This window comes from Drosophila obscura, unplaced genomic scaffold (assembly GCF_018151105.1).
Source record: "Drosophila obscura isolate BZ-5 IFL unplaced genomic scaffold, ASM1815110v1 contig_150, whole genome shotgun sequence".
Taxonomy (NCBI): domain Eukaryota; kingdom Metazoa; phylum Arthropoda; class Insecta; order Diptera; family Drosophilidae; genus Drosophila; species Drosophila obscura.
The window spans coordinates 7,881,267-7,899,430 of record NW_024542736.1 but is presented as its reverse complement, the minus strand read 5'-3'; the positions used below and the strand labels follow the sequence as shown (position 1 = coordinate 7,899,430).

General features: G+C 43.2%; 1 protein-coding gene across 6 annotated transcripts in view; it reads left to right on the top strand.

The window, feature by feature from the left end:
• LOC111073716 (acetylcholinesterase) overlaps nt 1-17,372 on the top strand; it is a 39,478-nt gene extending 22,106 nt beyond the window's left edge. For 4 of the 6 annotated variants that reach the window (XM_041596397.1, XM_041596398.1, XM_041596395.1 and 1 more), the window contains 5 exons: nt 1,164-1,306; nt 1,821-1,970; nt 6,315-6,478; nt 6,620-6,783; nt 10,080-11,848. In XM_041596397.1, coding sequence (XP_041452331.1) covers nt 1,164-1,306; nt 1,821-1,970; nt 6,315-6,478; nt 6,620-6,783; nt 10,080-10,195 — 737 coding nt within the window. In that variant the 3' untranslated portion in view covers nt 10,196-11,848. Of the gene's footprint in view, nt 1-1,163; nt 1,307-1,820; nt 1,971-6,314; nt 6,479-6,619; nt 6,784-10,079; nt 11,849-16,934 lie in introns of those variants that run through there. The other 2 variants (XM_022366184.2, XM_022366183.2) reach the window with 2 other exon arrangements.
• Nucleotides 17,373-18,164: the final 792 nt, after the last annotated feature.

The window sequence follows — 18,164 nt, the reverse complement described above, 5'->3', positions numbered from 1 at the left end:
ACCGTAAGCTTGATACCACGCAATATACGGAGAAGTACAGCAGTTCGTGGGCAACAGTTTATCGCTCTATGTTGCCTTTAGTAATCATTTAATTGAGCCTTAAATTGTAGTTACGTTTTAATTGTATTTCAAGCACTTGCCAACTGTCAGCTGGAAGCGGAAAACCTTTCCATGCTTTATTTAAGCCTCAGGGTTTTGCTATTGGCTCTGCAAATAATCCCGACTGATATTTGAATTTAAAAATCGTTTCTCGAGAAACTAGTGCACACAGGGATATCATTTTTGACGTGACTTGGGTATATTTTGTGTCAGATTTAGCTTAATGCTCAAGTTCATGGCTTTGCATAATTTTTGGGATTTATTTGAATCTCAGCAAACATCAACATATTGAGCCAGCAAAACGATTCGGGAATGGGTAGCCCCAGTCCCCAGTTCTCACAGATGTAAACACACACACACACACACACGTGTTTATCCTTATGGATTCTGCTGCTGCTGCTGTTGTTGTTGGTGTCGCCAGTTCTTTGGCTGTTTGCAGCATGAACGAGGTATTGTGGGAGGCGGCAATTATGGTTCGTTAGTGTGTTCGTATTTGAAGTGTGCCACAAAGACAAGGCCTGACGACAGCAGCAACAACAACGACAACAAGTGCCATAAAAATTAAGTTAATAAAAGGCAGCAAGGAGCCGCTTTGTTCTCGCCCCGGCTGCGGTCCTGGCTAGTTTTCTATTAGTGTTTCCCTGAGTGTGTGTGTGTGTGTGTGTGTGTGTGTGTGTGTGTGTGTGTGTGTGTGAGTGTTTGCCTATTCTATTTTCCTCTTGTTTTTACTCTGTTTTTTCCATACTCGTACTTCTCCCCATCCCCATCCCGCCGCCTCTTGTGCAGCGGTTGTGATTGCTGTTGTTGCTGCTGGCAGGTCGTGGGGTTAATGCTGCTCTCAACGTCCTTGGCACGACCCGTCTATTGTGAGTCGGAATCTTGAAGCGCCGCCCTCAGCGGCCTGCAGTGGTAATTGTTTTTTAGGATTTGCCAGCAGACCCTCATCGAGCTCCAGTGGCAGTAACAGTGCCACCCCACCCCACCCCACCACAGGCCGCACATTGTGGTGGCATGACCTCGCTTTGCTTTGCTCACTGGCATCCCATTCCGTTCTGTCGTTGCAGGTACCTACTTCTTGCTGTACGATTTCATCGATTACTTCGATAAGGACGATGCCACCGCCCTGCCCCGCGACAAGTATCTGGAGATAATGAACAACATTTTCGGCAAGGCAACGCAGGCGGAGCGCGAGGCCATCATATTCCAGGTAAGAGCGCGTGACGCAAAATACATTGCAGCACCTATGAATGGCCGACCGGATTGGAGGCAGTCACCTGCACCTGCACCTGACAACAGCATTCACCAATTCGAACGCACATTCCAATTCATATGCAAATCGGAGGGAACGCGGCTCTGATGACGACTGCAGGCTCTGTCGCATTTTGCGACACGCGCCTGCCACATGCTGCTGTTGCTGCATAGAACGTCAGCAACGATGGCAGCCTGATTGAATTGCATTCAGGGGCTTTATTCGGTTATTTTGCGTCACTTGTGGACATGGACTTGACAGCTGGGGCCTCACAGCATTAGAATCAAGGATTAGCAGCCCCGCAGGAGCGCAGTTAGTCGAGATTAATCGAGCGGAAGTCGACTAAACTGACAGCTAACTTAATTCCCATGATTGAGTTGGGGGCCACCGTCTCCGTCCCCATCCCCATCCCCATCCCTATTTTAGCTGCATTGTAACCTCTCTCCTCTCTCTGTTCACTCTCTGTTCACAGTACACCAGCTGGGAGGGCAATCCGGGCTATCAGAACCAGAACCAAATCGGACGCGCCGTGGGCGATCACTTCTTCACCTGCCCCACCAACGCGTATGCCCAGGCGCTAGCCGAGCGAGGCGCCTCCGTGCACTACTACTATTTTACACATGTAAGTAATGGGGCTCTGAATGGGGGTTAATGGCATATATTGATTTTCAGCACCAGAGAAATAATTTGCTTGGCTTTATTTTAGTTAAATTGGTTTATAATTAATGGGACACATAGTTAAAATATTACATGGTAGAAAGATTATACTTTGACGATGCAAACTGCACTGCACAGTGGCACTGCACTTGCATTGCAGTACACTCGTCTTTTTGTCGTTCGCTTCCCACCGTAGGCCGCCGACAAATCATTAAATATTTCTCAGGTTCCGACACGTAAGATGGCGTTGAATCGAAATGCGGTCAAATGGGGCGCAAGTGGCGCGAAAGCAAAAATGCACGCGAGAGCGGAGGAAGCGGCAACGAAATGCTGGCAACTGCAATTTGTTTGTCATTAAAATTTCACACAAGGCTAATGGCGGCCAGAGACCAACCAACGGGTCGGTGCGGAATCCTCCTGCAGCAGATACTCGTACAGTGCCTGCCGCAGTTGACTACGCAGTGGCAGAGTCAGAGGCGACAGCGGAAAATGTCGACGTGACTGTGTCTGCCTTAATTATTAATGTCGGGGCTGATGGGCAGGCTATGCCGGGATTCTGAGTGGCGCACAGGCCTGTGTGCGCCGGGGGCCACGTAAAAGCAGAGCTTGCGGCTAATCTGCAGAACAGAAAGCGAAAGTTTTCTAGCCGGAATGGGGTCAGGTGCATGTCACAGTTGAGTGTGAGCCCCTGCTAAGAATAGCTCGAGCATAGAACACAATCAGTGTTATTTATGGCCCCCATAATTATTGTAAATTATTTGCGCAAAAGTTCTGGAACCTTTGCCAGGGAAGGTTAAAGTCCAACTTTAAAGGTTGATTTATTCACGCAACTTTTGATTCGCATTTAAGTAAAGTAAACTGTTGGCTTCCTACTCGTAGTTGTAAAACTATCAGAGGCAGACAGAAAAACTGTCAATGTACGAGTTTGAGCAGCAATAATTGCCATAGATTCAAAGTTTATTTTCTCTAAAAGTCTAGGGCTTCAGAAGTCTCTTTTCCAGATAAGGAATCTCCCAGAAAACCTTTGATTTTCACATAATAAAATATTAATGTCTCATAAATTAATATTGCGTGGCTTGTACTCGAGCCGTGATGAGTTATTCCGTTGGTTACAATTTTATTATACAATTAATCCGTCAACCTCTTCGATTGCGATAATACTGCAAGCTACGTGTGGAAGCTACTATACTCGTATGTATTTACCCTTAAATTACAGTATTTTGTGTGATTGTCATGATTGAAAAATCACCGCCAGCTGATGAAGATATTGCCTTGTGGTGTGCGCCACTGTGGACAGTCAGCGCGTGCTCCGATTGCAATCCGGCGACGGCATGCCACCTGTCCGTGCGGCACTTTCAATTAATCAAGCAATTTGTTGAAGACAGGCAGAACGCGTGCAATCCATTTGATTGGACTTCATAGTGTCCCACCCATCAGGGGCAAGGGTCGTGTTGTCGTCGTTTTCGCTCTTGTTTGATAGTCGCTTCGTTTCGTTTCGTCGCTGCTGGGGCGCTGCTGGCAGGGCAACCTTGGCCGCCATAATTATGGTAACCAAAAGTTTCACGCAATACACACCCACAAACGAATAAACAGCACTCACATGCTCAAACCCCTGGCACCTGGCACCCGGCACCCGGCTTACGGCACCCTGGCACCCTGGCACTCACACACTCGGACTCAGTCGCACAGCGCCAATTAAACTACACGCACTGCCTTTGCTCTGCCTGCTGCCAAGAAGGAGCTCTGGCATGGCCAGACAGTGCCAAGAACCAGAAACAACAACTAAGGGGGCATAGGAGCAGGGGCAGAGGCAGGAGCAGTAACAATCCTTACTGGATCACGACCCACTAGGTGAGGTGAGGTGAGGTGAGGTGAGGAGGTGGAGTAGTCAGCGTCGACTAATGAAACTTCAATTTACGAGGTCACGGCCCGCATGGCCTGCACGTGTGGGGCATAATTTCCCTCAGTTATTTGTTTAAACGACTTTGGCTGCGGTTTCTACAACCTACTGTCGTCTGTGGTCTGCCGTCTGCCGCTGCCGTATGTCGATTACCGATTCCCGATTGATATGAACAGAACTGCCTGAATCGGCCTAATGATTAACCAATACGCAGCCAGCACAATGCGTATACGCAGCGTGGACGTATTGATTTTTTGTGCCCGGTGGTTGCCTGGCGTCTGAATAGAAATATATTTGTATATACTCGTATGTAGGTATGAATATAATTAGTCGATGTTGACTGGTGATAAATGGACATTTTACTGCAAATTTGGCACCACAAATCAGGGTATTAGAAAAGTAATCAATATTACGCATACGCCGTGTGTCACACTGCTTGATGTTCACTCGCTGCTCTTTCCAATTGATATCACAATAATGCGTACCGATTGAGTGGGTGCAGGGTGCGACGGGTCAATGTCGATGCATTGTTTAAATCAAATCGTCTGTTAATAATCCATTGGCTGAATCGGGGCCAGCTCTGGTGCTTCCCAGAGACAGTTGGCAGTCAGGAGCTGGCTCCTAAATGGAAATGAAAGCAAATGAAATTAGTTTTAATTACAACCGTCAAGTTGCCGCAACAAAACTCGTAACTCACTTTGCCCATAAACGAGACGAAGTGGGAGACCCCGGCCCGGGGTCCACCAAGACTGACGGGGCCACGATGGGGCGACGAAGCATGGCAAATGGGGTCGCCAGCTGCTAAAGTGCCTGCCAGATTGTCTATCTGCTTGGCTGCCACTGTGGCCCCCAACATGCTTGACTGACCAGCCACACAGCTCCTCTGCTGCTCCTGTTCCTGGTGCTCCTTCGGCTGCGGGTTCTCCTGACTACTGCAGCGTGCAACGTGCCTGGCACTTAAATAAGTTTTCATATTACTTTCCCCTCTACTTGCTACTCCATTCTCCGCCACTTCACTTCACATTGCTTCTCTCCTCCGACTACGACTACGACTCTGCCTCTGACTCCACTCAACTCGACTCGACCGTGGTGTTTCCCATTATGACCTCAGAGTCCAAGTTTCTCTGCTGTTTGCAATTTTGCGCTTAAATCAAAAAAGTTTATTTTCTGCTATGGCTGCGTACAGTTTTTCATTATTTGTGCAAAAAGGCGTAAGCCAGAAGCAGGAGCAGAAGCAGTAGCAGTAGAGTGAGGCTTATATTTGTATGTGTGTGGAGACGTGTGTCCCTACAGTGAACGGCCAAGTCGCATAAATTTCCAACAACTTGGCAGCAACATCAGCAGCAGCGCGCACTACAGCCCAGCTCCACGGTTCCACATTACCAGAATTACCCTTGCCAGAGCCCGGACACTGTTCATTATGCGACTTGGCAGGCGCTGGCTACGGCGATGGCCACTTGCCTGCCAGCCTGTCAAGGTGCAGCTCATGCAAAACCCGATTGCGGCCAACTTGGGCTGAATGGCTAAGTGGTCCATGTCCACGTCCATGTCCAGCCCGGTCTTACGGCATAGACTTACGGTCAGGAGGATCTCATTGGGGCTGTTTTATGCTTTGCATTTTCCAATGTTGATTACCTAATTAGCATTTGTCATGGCTCGGTTGGCCGTAGTTGAAGCACTTAACAACAAAAAGAAATGTCAATTGTTGGCCGAATAAAGACCGAATCCTGATTCACGATTAACTGTATTCATTACAATGCTAAGGATTCTGTCTTTAATTATTGATAATTTAAAAGTAAACAATTCCCTTGTCTCAGCCTCATTCCCATTCGAAACAGAAACTCCTGCAATTAATCTTTTGCATGTCTGGTGTACATAATTGGAAATGTTGCCGCGTCGGCTGTAAACTATTAAGTGACTTGTCCCAATGGGACAAATAAGCCATGCTGGACCAGTCCTTCTGCACCCGTCACACCTACGTGATGCTCTGGCACTCTTTGCTCGGTAAATGCAGTTGCATCCAGGATACCTACGAGCAAACAGGCAGGGAGCATTTCCTGCCGTGTCCTGTCAAGGGCGGCAGGGTTTCGAGCTCCAGCTGACTGCCAGCCAACCAGGCATTTATTTATTTATTCATTCGTTCGTTTTTTTTTTTTTCGTTTTTCCGCGGCGCATCTCTGCGCTCTCCGGCATGCCGCGACAATATTTGCCAGCCAGCAGCCAGCGAGCGGAGAAAAATCAAATAAATAAATAAAAAGGGTAGATGTTTATCTGCATAATTTCTGGTCGAGTTTACGACAGTGGCAGTGGCAAACTGGGTAACCGGGTGAAACTGTCGAGTTGGCGTATCTCCCTCCCTCTTGGTACGAGTATCCTTACGTTTCCTTCCGTTTTTTGCCTCGTTTTCAGCGCACAAGCACCTCGCTGTGGGGCGAGTGGATGGGCGTGCTGCACGGCGACGAGATTGAGTACTTCTTTGGCCAGCCGCTGAACAACTCTCTGCAGTATCGACCTGTGGAGCGCGAATTGGGCAAGCGTATGCTCAGTGCGGTCATCGAGTTTGCCAAGTCCGGGTGAGTATAGCACGAGCTTTTGCCGCGAAAGCTCGGCCCAGCTTTCGCTTGCTTTATGGCAGCCAGCCAGCGGCAGCGGTTCGTGCAGCGAGTGCCACAACCAACCAGTTCAGCTCGCTATAATAAAAGCTTTCCTTGCAGCAACCCCGCACAAGATGGCGAGGAGTGGCCCAACTTCTCCAAGGAGGATCCCGTCTACTACATATTCAGCACGGATGACAAGATCGAGAAACTGGCACGCGGCCCCTTGGCGGCCCGCTGTTCCTTCTGGAACGACTACTTACCGAAAGTCAGGAGTTGGGCAGGTGAGTGGACGACCTTATCCCACCGATCCCGCCGAATGGATGGGACAGATCGTGGCACACAGATATCCAAATGAATGAAAGTACAGTCATCGGCGGAGGTTTCTGTTTCTACTTCTACTTCTGTTGCCGTTTCTGTTTTATTTTTCGTTGTTCTTCTTGTGTTGCGTTGTATTGTTTTCGTTTTGTGTAAGTTTTGCCATACCATTAACATAAATTTCGTATTCGCCACGATATATCGTAAAAAAGTGGCATTAAGCCCGCTAATGGCTGTCGGCGTCTGACAGTGCCACACCTCAACGCGAGCGCGTCTCAAAAAACGAGCTCCGATGATGTTCGCCGGCTGGAGTTCACTCTGGTCAAGCGAAGCATTAAAATATGAAATGGGAAATCGGTTATTCATGCAATGCATCCATCGTTGATAGTATCTCCAGTGCAACCTATCCTACTTTACCCTCAGCTTTCTTTGAATAATCTCTGTGAGTGCGGTGCGACGAGGCGTGCTAATTAGCATGACAATCCGCTGTAATCCGATTGCAACATTCGGCCAAAAGATTGATGATTTACCAACAGAGCTGCGATACAGTTACATTCGACCCGGCCACATGATTTATTCCCTTCGACTTAGTGGCAGTCATGAGTCAGAGGCAGAGTCGAGTGACTGACTCGACTGTTTCCAGCTTTATTCCGGTGAAAGATTTAATAGTTATGCTTTTTAATTTATGACATTTATGCGCTTCAGCATTCGTCGCAGCTCGCTGTCCGAGGCCTTTATTTACGGCTCTGTCAGTTTCCCAAAATGTGCGCATCAATCAGGCAAATGAGCTTCTAGACAGACCGGACGACTGACCGAGAAAGAAATGTGAATATGCATATGGGCTGCCCCTGACAATGATCAATGATAGGTATCTGGCCCTCCTCGCCATATACATACTCCTATGTATATGTATACTTACATCGTTTGTATGCAGAGAGAGAGAGAGAGAGAGAGATGGTGGGCGTCCGATTTTATGTTTGCACTTAAGTTTTGTAAAAGTTTGTGGCCCATTAAAATGAGTGGACAGTTGAACAGATTATGGGTTTTGGGTGAAAGATCACAATCGTATTGGACCGCGCCACAATGTCTGGTCTGGTCCGGCCCGGCTCGCACCGGAGCGGAGCCGAGCGGCACCACTGATGACGCTTGGTGGCTTGTGGAGCTACAACAGAAAATTACTAGCCCACCAATTAATAAAAACTTAATTTATGTTAATTTGCTGCGTTGTATTTGGTTGTTGTTTCTTTTCTATTGGCTTTAGAGCTAATTTTGGTTTTACATAAACCCGATCGACTGATCCAGCGAACGAACGGGTATGCAAATGAGTCCGGGAGAAGGAGGGGATGTAGGGAGCTAGTGCAAGCGCTTACTTAAAATATCTCTCCAATCGATCATTCGGCCCGGGATGGGATGGCTTTTCGGATATGACAAGCTCCACTTTTGATCTGGCTGAAGTAAAAGTTTCCACTTAGCACCCCGAAGAGTTGTAGAGAGCGTCCCTTCCCGCGTTCCCGTTTCTAGCAGAGAGCTGACCGCAAACCCAGGTCCCGAACCGGTTCTGGATTTGGCAAATTAATTAATTTGCATCTCTATATGTAGCGGTTTATTCTTTATGGTCGAAGCGCTTGCCAACAATGCTTCCCATTTGCCTTAATGGCCATTTAAAATTTCACCCTCAGCCCACAGAGTGGCCGGCAGATCGCCGCTCACCGATCTAGTTTGTATTAATCTTATACAATGGGAACTGGTCGCTCGTCCTGATGTGATACCAGACACGCTGGCACCGCCAGCCGCATAGCCGTCGAAATGTCACCAGCTGGGTCTGGCAGAGGGGACTGTGATTGCGACTGTGGATGGGAATGGGAATGGGCTTGGGGATGGGGATGGGGCAGAGTGAGATAAATAAGCGATTGCCGTGTCATAACTCAGGCGCACGCGTGCTGGTGAAGAGATACAAAACGCTGTAGATACAATATCTTTTCTGTTTTATTTTTTATTTTTTTGCATTTGTATGGGCCCGTGTTGGCCTTTTCTCTTGGCTGCGGTTTCGATTCGATTCGTTTCGTTTTGTTTCGTTTTTGGTTTCTTGGTTTTATGTTGAGTGGTGTTGTGTTGTGTATTGTTTTGTTGTGTGCGTTTAGCGACACGTGTTTCAAATGTTCGTTCGGTGTGGTGTGTTTTTTATTTTTTTTATTTGTACAGTCTGTTTGCGCTGATGTTGTATTTGTTGTGTTTCGGCTTGTGCCAATTTATTTCTTTATTATCTGAGCGTATAATCTATGGTTTGTTCAGCCTTTTAAATTCAAATTAGCAAGATTAAATGCACGCAATGGAGTGAGAGAGAGAGCGAGAGAGACTGATATACTCGTGGGGCAAGCTCAAGAAATATGATCAATTTGGCCATTATATATGAAATTTATGGCCCAACTGGTGGAAGATTGATTTTGCAATTGATTTAATTTGCTTTTCGCTGTTTGCTTTGCTTTCGTTGATTTAAAGACTCTTTGCACACTTGCACTTCGTTTTGCCCCCCCCGCCACCCCTCAAGTGAGGATTATAAATTAAGTCGTTGAGCAAGTCATCCCTGGCATTAAGCAGGTGTATGTACAATACCCGAGTGTTCCGTACTCCTATGTATGTATACGTATGTACATAAATACATATGTACGTGCTGCAGAAGAGGCTTGCCGGCCGGCTTTCGAGCTGAAATTCGATCCCTACTCGGGCCATTTGAAGGTGTTGCTGCCGTTAAGTATTTGTCGGGGTATATGTTTGTATTCGAGTTGTTGTGGCCAAACAACTTTCGAATGAATTAGCACACAACTTATGACAGAACTCATATATGGTATGTTTGTCTAACGATATTAAAAAAAAAATATGCCAATGCAGAGCAGATCGTTTTGTAGGAGTTTTGGTCAAGGTAAGTTCGCGTGAATTAATCCTAAGTTTCCTTTCGTTTCGTTTCCTATCGTTTCTAATGCACCAACACTCGCACTTAAACCAACTGCTTTTGCTTTTGCTTTCCTTTCTCAATATAGTATACATGTATCTGTAGCCCGTATCTGTATTTGGCTTGTACTTTAGGCTATTGATCGGATGCAGAAGTAGTGCTACAAATTCAAGCAGCTGATGTAGGAGCAGAGAGATCATTGCGAGGAGAATCCTTTCACATACTCTTACATTTTGCCCATCTGATTCCCATCATTCACCACAGACCACATACCCGATTCGATCTAAACTCATTTCTCCCCTTTGTTGGCAGGTGCAGGTTGCGATGGCGACTCGGGAAGTGCTTCCATATATCCCAGGCTGCAGCTCCTGTTGCTGGCTGGACTGCTCTTCATTGGTGCCGCCTTGAGAACCAAAGGAGTTTTCTAAAAGAAAACCACTTCGGGCAGTACCCACACAAATACACACACACAAAATCACAGCCACACACACACACACACACACACAACACACAAAACCAACTCACACTTAAAATTAAAACACATATATTAATAAAAAATGTAGCAAGCGGAAAGAAAAAGCCCGAAAATGTTTATGTAAAAGTAGCACCCGGAAACGCAGCAGATTGTGCAGCAGATTTGATAAAACGGAACCTAGTAGAATCGGCTAGAGCCGATCCATGGATTGATTACATGGCAATTGCCATTGCTGAACATTTGTAAATTGAAAAAAAAAATTAGAGCGCTCTCTGCACCCCCCAGAAGAAGCCAGCTTAATTTTGCATATCACACGAGCGTCTGCCGACTGCGGCAGAGAGGCCCGTGGAGAGGCCGGGCCCAACCAAATTGTTTTTGTGTAGTAGGACGCTAAATTGCTTGATTTGTAGGAACCTGGCCCAGAGACGACGCGCACGCACCGAGCCAGTCTCCAGTCTCCAAAACAGAACTTTTGATAATTGAAAATGTTTGTCCTGCCCCTGTGCTGGGGGCAGCCTGAATATGTTTACATAGACCGAATGGACTTGACTTCCATTTCCATTCGCTTGTTCGACAAACAAAACCAAGACACTTTTTGCCAGAGGGCGTGCGAGCCACAGTCACGCCCACACCCCATCTTGAGCGCATTTAATGGCACAATTTTTTGCTTTCAGTTCGGAGGAGTCCTTGTCGCCTAACGATATTTGGCCAAAATTGCATTGGTTTCATATTAGGTTGAGGGGTGTCACTTGATTTCGATTTGCTTTCCCAGGGAAACCACAAAAATTTGTAAGCACCCAAGATTCTTATGAGAACAACCAAGTGGAAATTTTTGGAAAAAGAAAAAAACCAAACTAAACACACACACACACAGACACATTTGTATTGTACAAACGATTGGCGTTGGTTTATCAGAAGAACAAATGAAAATGAAATTAATGGGTAGATGAGATAGATGAGATAAATGAGACCCAACCCAAGTCCAGCACAACCCAAACAAATTTTTTGCGAAATTAACAAAAAACCAAGCAAATTGATAAATTGTAATAGAGGATCGATCACAAAGGAAGTTTAGCTTAGGACGGGATAGAGGAAATATTTATATGGCAAAACATATCAGTATATTATATATATATATATACAAAAACCAAAAACAAAAAAACAAAACAAAATATATATACACGGAATATTGTATTTGTACTAAACGTTTTACAAATTGGCTTAGTGACAACTGGTGGAGAGGAGAAATTAAAAAACTAAATAAATAAATAATTGGAGCGAAGAGGAGAGTAATGGTAATTAGATATTTTATACACTTAGTGAAATTGGATCAATGAGTAAACAAAAACCAAAAACAAAAAAACCAAAAACAAAAAATGTATTGTATAATGAGAAACAGTGTACTTGGTATGTCTATATCTATAAATAAATATTGTTCAAAAGTAAATCAAGAAAGATAAAATGATAGATCATTGTCAAAACCCTAGAGTTCAGTGTGTGTCGCAGACTAATGATAGCTAATGAGCAAACCGTAATCGTAAATGTAATATGTAATCGTAACCGTAATCTGTAATCTGTAATCGTATTAAAGGCATATCAATATGTATTAACTATGAAACGAAAACCTTTCGAAATTAACTAAGGTAAGCCACACTGATATTAATTAAGTTATTTTTATCAACTATTATTATAATACCACACCCTATCTGATAATACATAGATCAACAAGTATTAGACTTATGAAGAACAGCAAGCAGCGGCACGACTAATGTAACATTAACTGTCTGCTAACATTTAAAACGTTTTAAAACCAACCAATGAACAAAAAACCTAAAAACCTAAAAACCTAAAAACTAAAACTAAAGTCTAAAATCCAAAGTATAAAAATCGCAACAATGAGCGAAAACCCAAATGAAATGTTGTATGGTATAAGGAAGAATTATGGTCGAGGCCTATTTGAGCGATGTTCGCTTTCCACTGTAGCCACTACGAAAACTTAATGACACTTAGGACACTGTAGGGTCAATGGGCGGGCAGGCAGCCATCACTTGTTGTTGATCGGGCGGTCCCTGCCACTATGTTCTATTAGCCTCCGATACTACTCAACACCCTCCCCCCACCACCCAATGCAAGCACCGATAGCCACCACTTAATTCAGAACTCTCCAAATAGTTATGCAACAATTGCACCGTGAAAACGAATTGTAGTTCCATTGAATCGAAGCAGAATCGGCATGCGAATGGGAATGAGCAGATCCACAGGGCATTCCTAAGTTACAATCTACTTTACATAAATACTTCATAAAGAAAAGACAACCGAACCCCACACACAAACAAAAAAACGAAGCAAATACAACACTTTATTATGAGGAAAAAACTTTAACAGAGGGATTTTTTAAGTACGAGTAAATGTGGACATTTATATTTTTATACCATGCAAGAAGAGAAACGAAAACGAATATGAATATGAAAACAAAACCGAAATTGCATTAAAAAAAATATATTAACAAAGAATGAACGAGGATTAACTTTAACTTTTTTTACTAAACGAAAACTTTGTCTAAAACTGGGCGACTGTTTAAGTCCCCGAATAAAAATGTGAACAAACTCCAACAAAAAAACTAGCTTTAATCCCTTTACCCTCAGTACCCTCCCCCAAATGATTGCACCACGTTCGCCTCAAAACAAAGTAAAAAAAAAACAAAACAAAAGAAAAAAACCAAAAAGTAAATGATTAATAAACCCAAGACTAGACTTTGATAGTTAATCCATTTTGTAGCGAGGAGTGGGCCCTGTGCGGAGAGCCAGAGCCTCCGACAAGGCCAAGGCTGCCTGGGCCGCGCTCCTTTCTGGCTAACCTCCAGGCCAGCTGGGAGCAGGCTCAAACGGCAGCGTTGGCTTTGGGTCCACTCGGGCCCAGACCTAGGGTTAATGAGTAGTAAGCAAAATATATGAATTTAGTGTGTATTATGCCTTCTGCCTTTGACAAGAGAAACGAAGAAAACAAAAATGAACCTATTGAATGCACGTATTCATTCTACGACTAAGTTGTCTCAATCGAACAAAAAACATTTTTCCATTCCTTTCGCCTCACCCGAAAATAGGAATATTTTTTTGTCATTTTGCATGGTTTTCGGCTCAAGCCAAAGAATTGACAATATAATATTTCGCCTTAGAAGCAAAGGAGCAAACGAATGAAAGACAAAATTCCAAGTGTTATGCTTATAGATCTAAATTTTTATATATGGACCTGGACATGGACATGGACATTCCGCAGAGGCGCATCAATGCCACTCGTATGATTTATACAGTTTGTACTCTTCGTTGCGGTTCTTCCAAGCCATCTACGTATGTATATATAGTGTACGGATATACATACATACATACACTCACAAACACACACACACACACGTACGCACATACCAAAGACACACATACACGTCGCAGTGTGCTTTTGCTGTAGTAGTCTGCCAATTGTAAAAGAATTTATACGAGTATATAAAACGGAAACGGAAATACACACATATTCCAATCTATGATAATAATAATGAAAGCATGCTGGTCACACCGATACACACACACACAAACAAACACACACAGACTATCAGACTTTATATATACGGCACACACATTAAGTACCCCGAGCAGAATCGGGTTTGTGTTTTGTATAGACAAACAGAAATAGGCATAAACTAAAACCAAAAACCAAAAACCAAACATAGTCAAGTTTTTTGTTTGTTGTGTATTAAGAACAAGTTACAAATTATATCAGCTACGACATCTGATAATAAAATCGAATATAGGTGGTAGACAAACTCTCTGTACAATGTAATAAGTTGATTGCTATACAATACAAAATACAATACAATACAATACAATAAACTCTCGCCCCCACACCCAAGCAGAATCCAATCCGAATGAGTAATATGTATGAATAATAATACGAGTAACACCAAATGAATACCAGGCACAGAAATGCATTTGAAACCAAACCAATTCTCACACTTAGCGTATAAAATAAGAGAATAATAAATAACCTTAGAGGAAGATTTAGCAAATTGAATACAGTTTTTTATGTATAAAATCAAATACATATCAATATATGGCCTATTGTTTATTTAGTTTAATTATATACTACGGATAGCAGATAACGGATAAAGGATAGTGGATAGTGGATAGTGGACAGCGGATTAATGCAGCGCACGACACCAGAGGGCTCTGATTTATGACTTTTTAAGTAGGCAATTTGTATAAATTAAGCAGCAAAAAAACACACACACTAAACCAGGCAGAACAGAACAGATCAGAACAGTACCGAACCGTACCGTACCGAAAGCGGGGAAACAAAAACAAATTGTGGCTAAATATGTGTTCTTACTTGTTAGTGGTAATAAAACAAAGTTAAAACTTAAAAGGTAAAAGTATCTGTAACAAACAAAAAACATACATACATAATGTAAACCAACTGTAATTAAGCTGTTAGCTTTTAACCATGCCAAGCATTTTGCGTTGACTCTTCTTTGATTTGACAGGCCATCGGACCATACATATACATACGTACTCGTACATATGATTTCCTCATTTTAGCTTGTACCGTAAGTTGTAGTTGCCTTCAAATATACAACACACACACAGACACACACTCACACGTTCTATGAGTACATAATATGTAATACCCATCCATGTATTTAAACAAGACCAGTAGTGTGTCCCATTTCAGCAAAAAAAACACCACCCGAGCTGGCATCAGATCAGACAAGTAAACAGAGTTAAGAGTTACTAAAAATAACAAATGCGACACGACAAAAGAGCAAAAGTCAAGAGCAGATCGAAAAATTAATAAATCGAGACTCATAAAATTTAACAGACACAGACACACACACACATATATAGTCAAATGGCCAAATGGCTAAATGGCTAAAATGGCAGCTTAGATTTTGGTCATCATATTCTGTTTTAAATTTGAATATCGGTTCGACGACGACGCATTAGTATGCCCGAACACAGCAAAAGCGAAGCAACAAAAGCAGAGTTCTAATTATGTGTACCAGTATTGGACGATGTTCGTTTTGTGTCAGTACGTTTGCCAGAACGTTGTTAACCATTTAATTATAATTATTATTGTCGCAGAACTTACTTTAAACTAAAGGAAATGCAGATGCGGAATGCAAGCCCATTTAAAGAAATATGCAAAGTATAATTGCTGTTTAAGATATTACTATATATGAATATATATAGAATATATATATATACATATATACATATAGATTGAAAATTATGACATGAGCATACAAAATGTAGGGATCATTTTACTGAATATATATACATATATATATATATATACATTCTATACTACATATACTCGTAATCGAAACCAAAATTCTGCTAAACCAAGAAACAAAACAGAAACAAAAACAAAAGATAACACAATTAAATGCTAAATGTAATACGATTGCTAAACTCAAGAGAAAGTAAGGAACTACCAAAACAAAACAAAAACAAAAAACAAATGTAATGTGTAACCAGCATTAAAGCAACATAAAGAAACCAAAATTTAAGTGAAATTATATTACGAAATATATTGTATATCGGTACAAGATGAATATAAGAAAAATACAAATAAAACTCATGTATCATGTACTAAACAAATCCGAGACGTTTTTATCTCCCCTTACCTTTCCCCTTTCCGATTAACATCCCATCGATCATCTGTACACAAGTGTATACATACATACAAGTACGTCATCCATCCGCATCTATTCCCGTTAAATCAGTTGGAGATCATCAATTTCAGGAAGCGCCTGCCCGAGTGAGACAACAACTTCTATCACTCTCAGTTTAGTGACTACTAATTACGGGCTTCGCTGGCGTTACATTGAATCAATAAAAACCGAGATGAAAAACACCAAATAAAATCGCATATTTATGGCTGAGCGGGCGCAAGTGAAGAAAACTTAATTTATGATGCAAATAAATTTACAATTATGCCCGTAAGCTCGCTGCTGCTTCCGCATGCCGCGGTATGCCGCTTGCCGGTTGCCGGTTGGTGGTTGGTTTCAGGCCCCAAAATGCAAATTAATCAACGCATATTAAAACGAAAGATGCCCCACAAATGCCCAGCATAGTTTTCCCCTTTCCCCTTTCCGCGACCAAGTCGCCGACCATTTGTCAATTTGTCAGAGCTCAGGGCTCAGGGTTGGGTTTTTACGAGGACTCGTACTGTAGTTGCTCGTAATAAGCTGGGAGGCTGAGCCTTTCTACACCTGAGCACAGGTCATACTCACGCCGACATGAGCTTACTCTAAAAATAGACGAGCGCTTGTGCACATTTTATGCAATTCAATCACAGAAGTTGTAGGCTCATTAAGCTCTCATATGTGAATGGGAACATTAAGTCCCTTATATGTATATTAATAACATATTCATATTCGCTTTACAAGGCCTCATGACTTCTCCGCTTAGTAAGAGTATTGGAGTGAATACGATGCATTTTCATTAAGGGTTGTGACCCCAAAGCGGCTTATGGGTGGGTAGAGGTAGGGGGGCAAGGCGGGTCGCTTAGCATAAAAGCAATTCTGTAAATGCAAATTAGCATTGCAGCAGAAACACTTTATTTGAGTACACACTCGTTAAATATTTTTTATGCCGGCATATCTAATAAACTTTATGCTCTTTCCCTGTCTTCTCTTGCAGCATTTGCGCAGCAGATAACCCGTGTGGCAGCCTCAACGTTTGTCTATTTGAGGACCTGGCTGATCAAAGCCTAAATGGAGTGGGACATACTCGTAATCTGTGCCCTTTACGACTTAAGAGTTAACCAAAGCACCTTCCAAATACTTTTCACAAGAAACCAAGATATGCAACAGAAGTCTGATTGAACGATAGTTAGGCTAAGGCTTAGGACTGGACTGGCACCAGAGGAAATAGTATGACTAGAGGGCCGAGAAGAGACGACAATAAAGCAGAAAACGTGGCCCAAGGCTGCAGGATCTGAGATTTGAGATTAAATGAATTTAAAAATTTTAATCCCAGGGCTTCGAAACAGAGTATTTTTGTATGATTGAGAGCATGAGAGCAGAGTGCTGGACACCCTCACAACTCACACACTGAACTCGTTGTTTGTTTTTAAACTTTAATGAGCAATCGCAAATGTTAAATAAATATGTTTCACTTGATTAATGCAAAATAAGGCAGTAACTGAGTGCCGAGTATTTCCGTTTTCAGCCGTTTCTCAGCCACTACTATACTACTTAGATTTACTATAATTGATCCCCGGACAATCTCGAAGTGGAGTTAATCTGGCGATCGAATGGGCTTACACGCAGCAGCCAGCAAGCAGCCTTCAACTTGGCATATGAATAATTTTAAATTCGGTGTATGAGAGCATGCCGTGCTGTGACTCGATAAACCAAGCAAGGCGAATCGATGAGCCATAGCCATAGCCATAGCCATAGCCACAGCCTCTGCGGGCGCAGACTTCTTGGCGTTCCTGTCCATTGACCCAGCATGTCGCGCCGCAGAAGAAGCAATCGTAAACTGGCAAGGCAGTCCCATGAAAAACTCCAGCTGACAGAGCTGGAAAAGAGATGGAGTCACAGCTCGAAGCTTGCGAATTTTATTTTATTTGGCCAGACCACAGACAAATGAGCCAGCCAGCGTACGGCGGAGACAACCAGTCACCACTCGTCGTAAATCTCTGGTTCGGTACGGCACAAAGGCAGCCCAGCTAATTCTTCAATAGAAATATAACCTGTTTCCAATTATCGTTTTGCATTTGGCTTGGGCTTTCGCCAGGGTCCAGGCACGGGCACCAAACACCACCCGATACCCACCTATGTATGGTAATTTTGGCTGGAACGTGTAGAACCTGGGGGGATGGGATGGGATGGCTTGTGTGTCTTTATGAAACAAATTGTTAGTGTC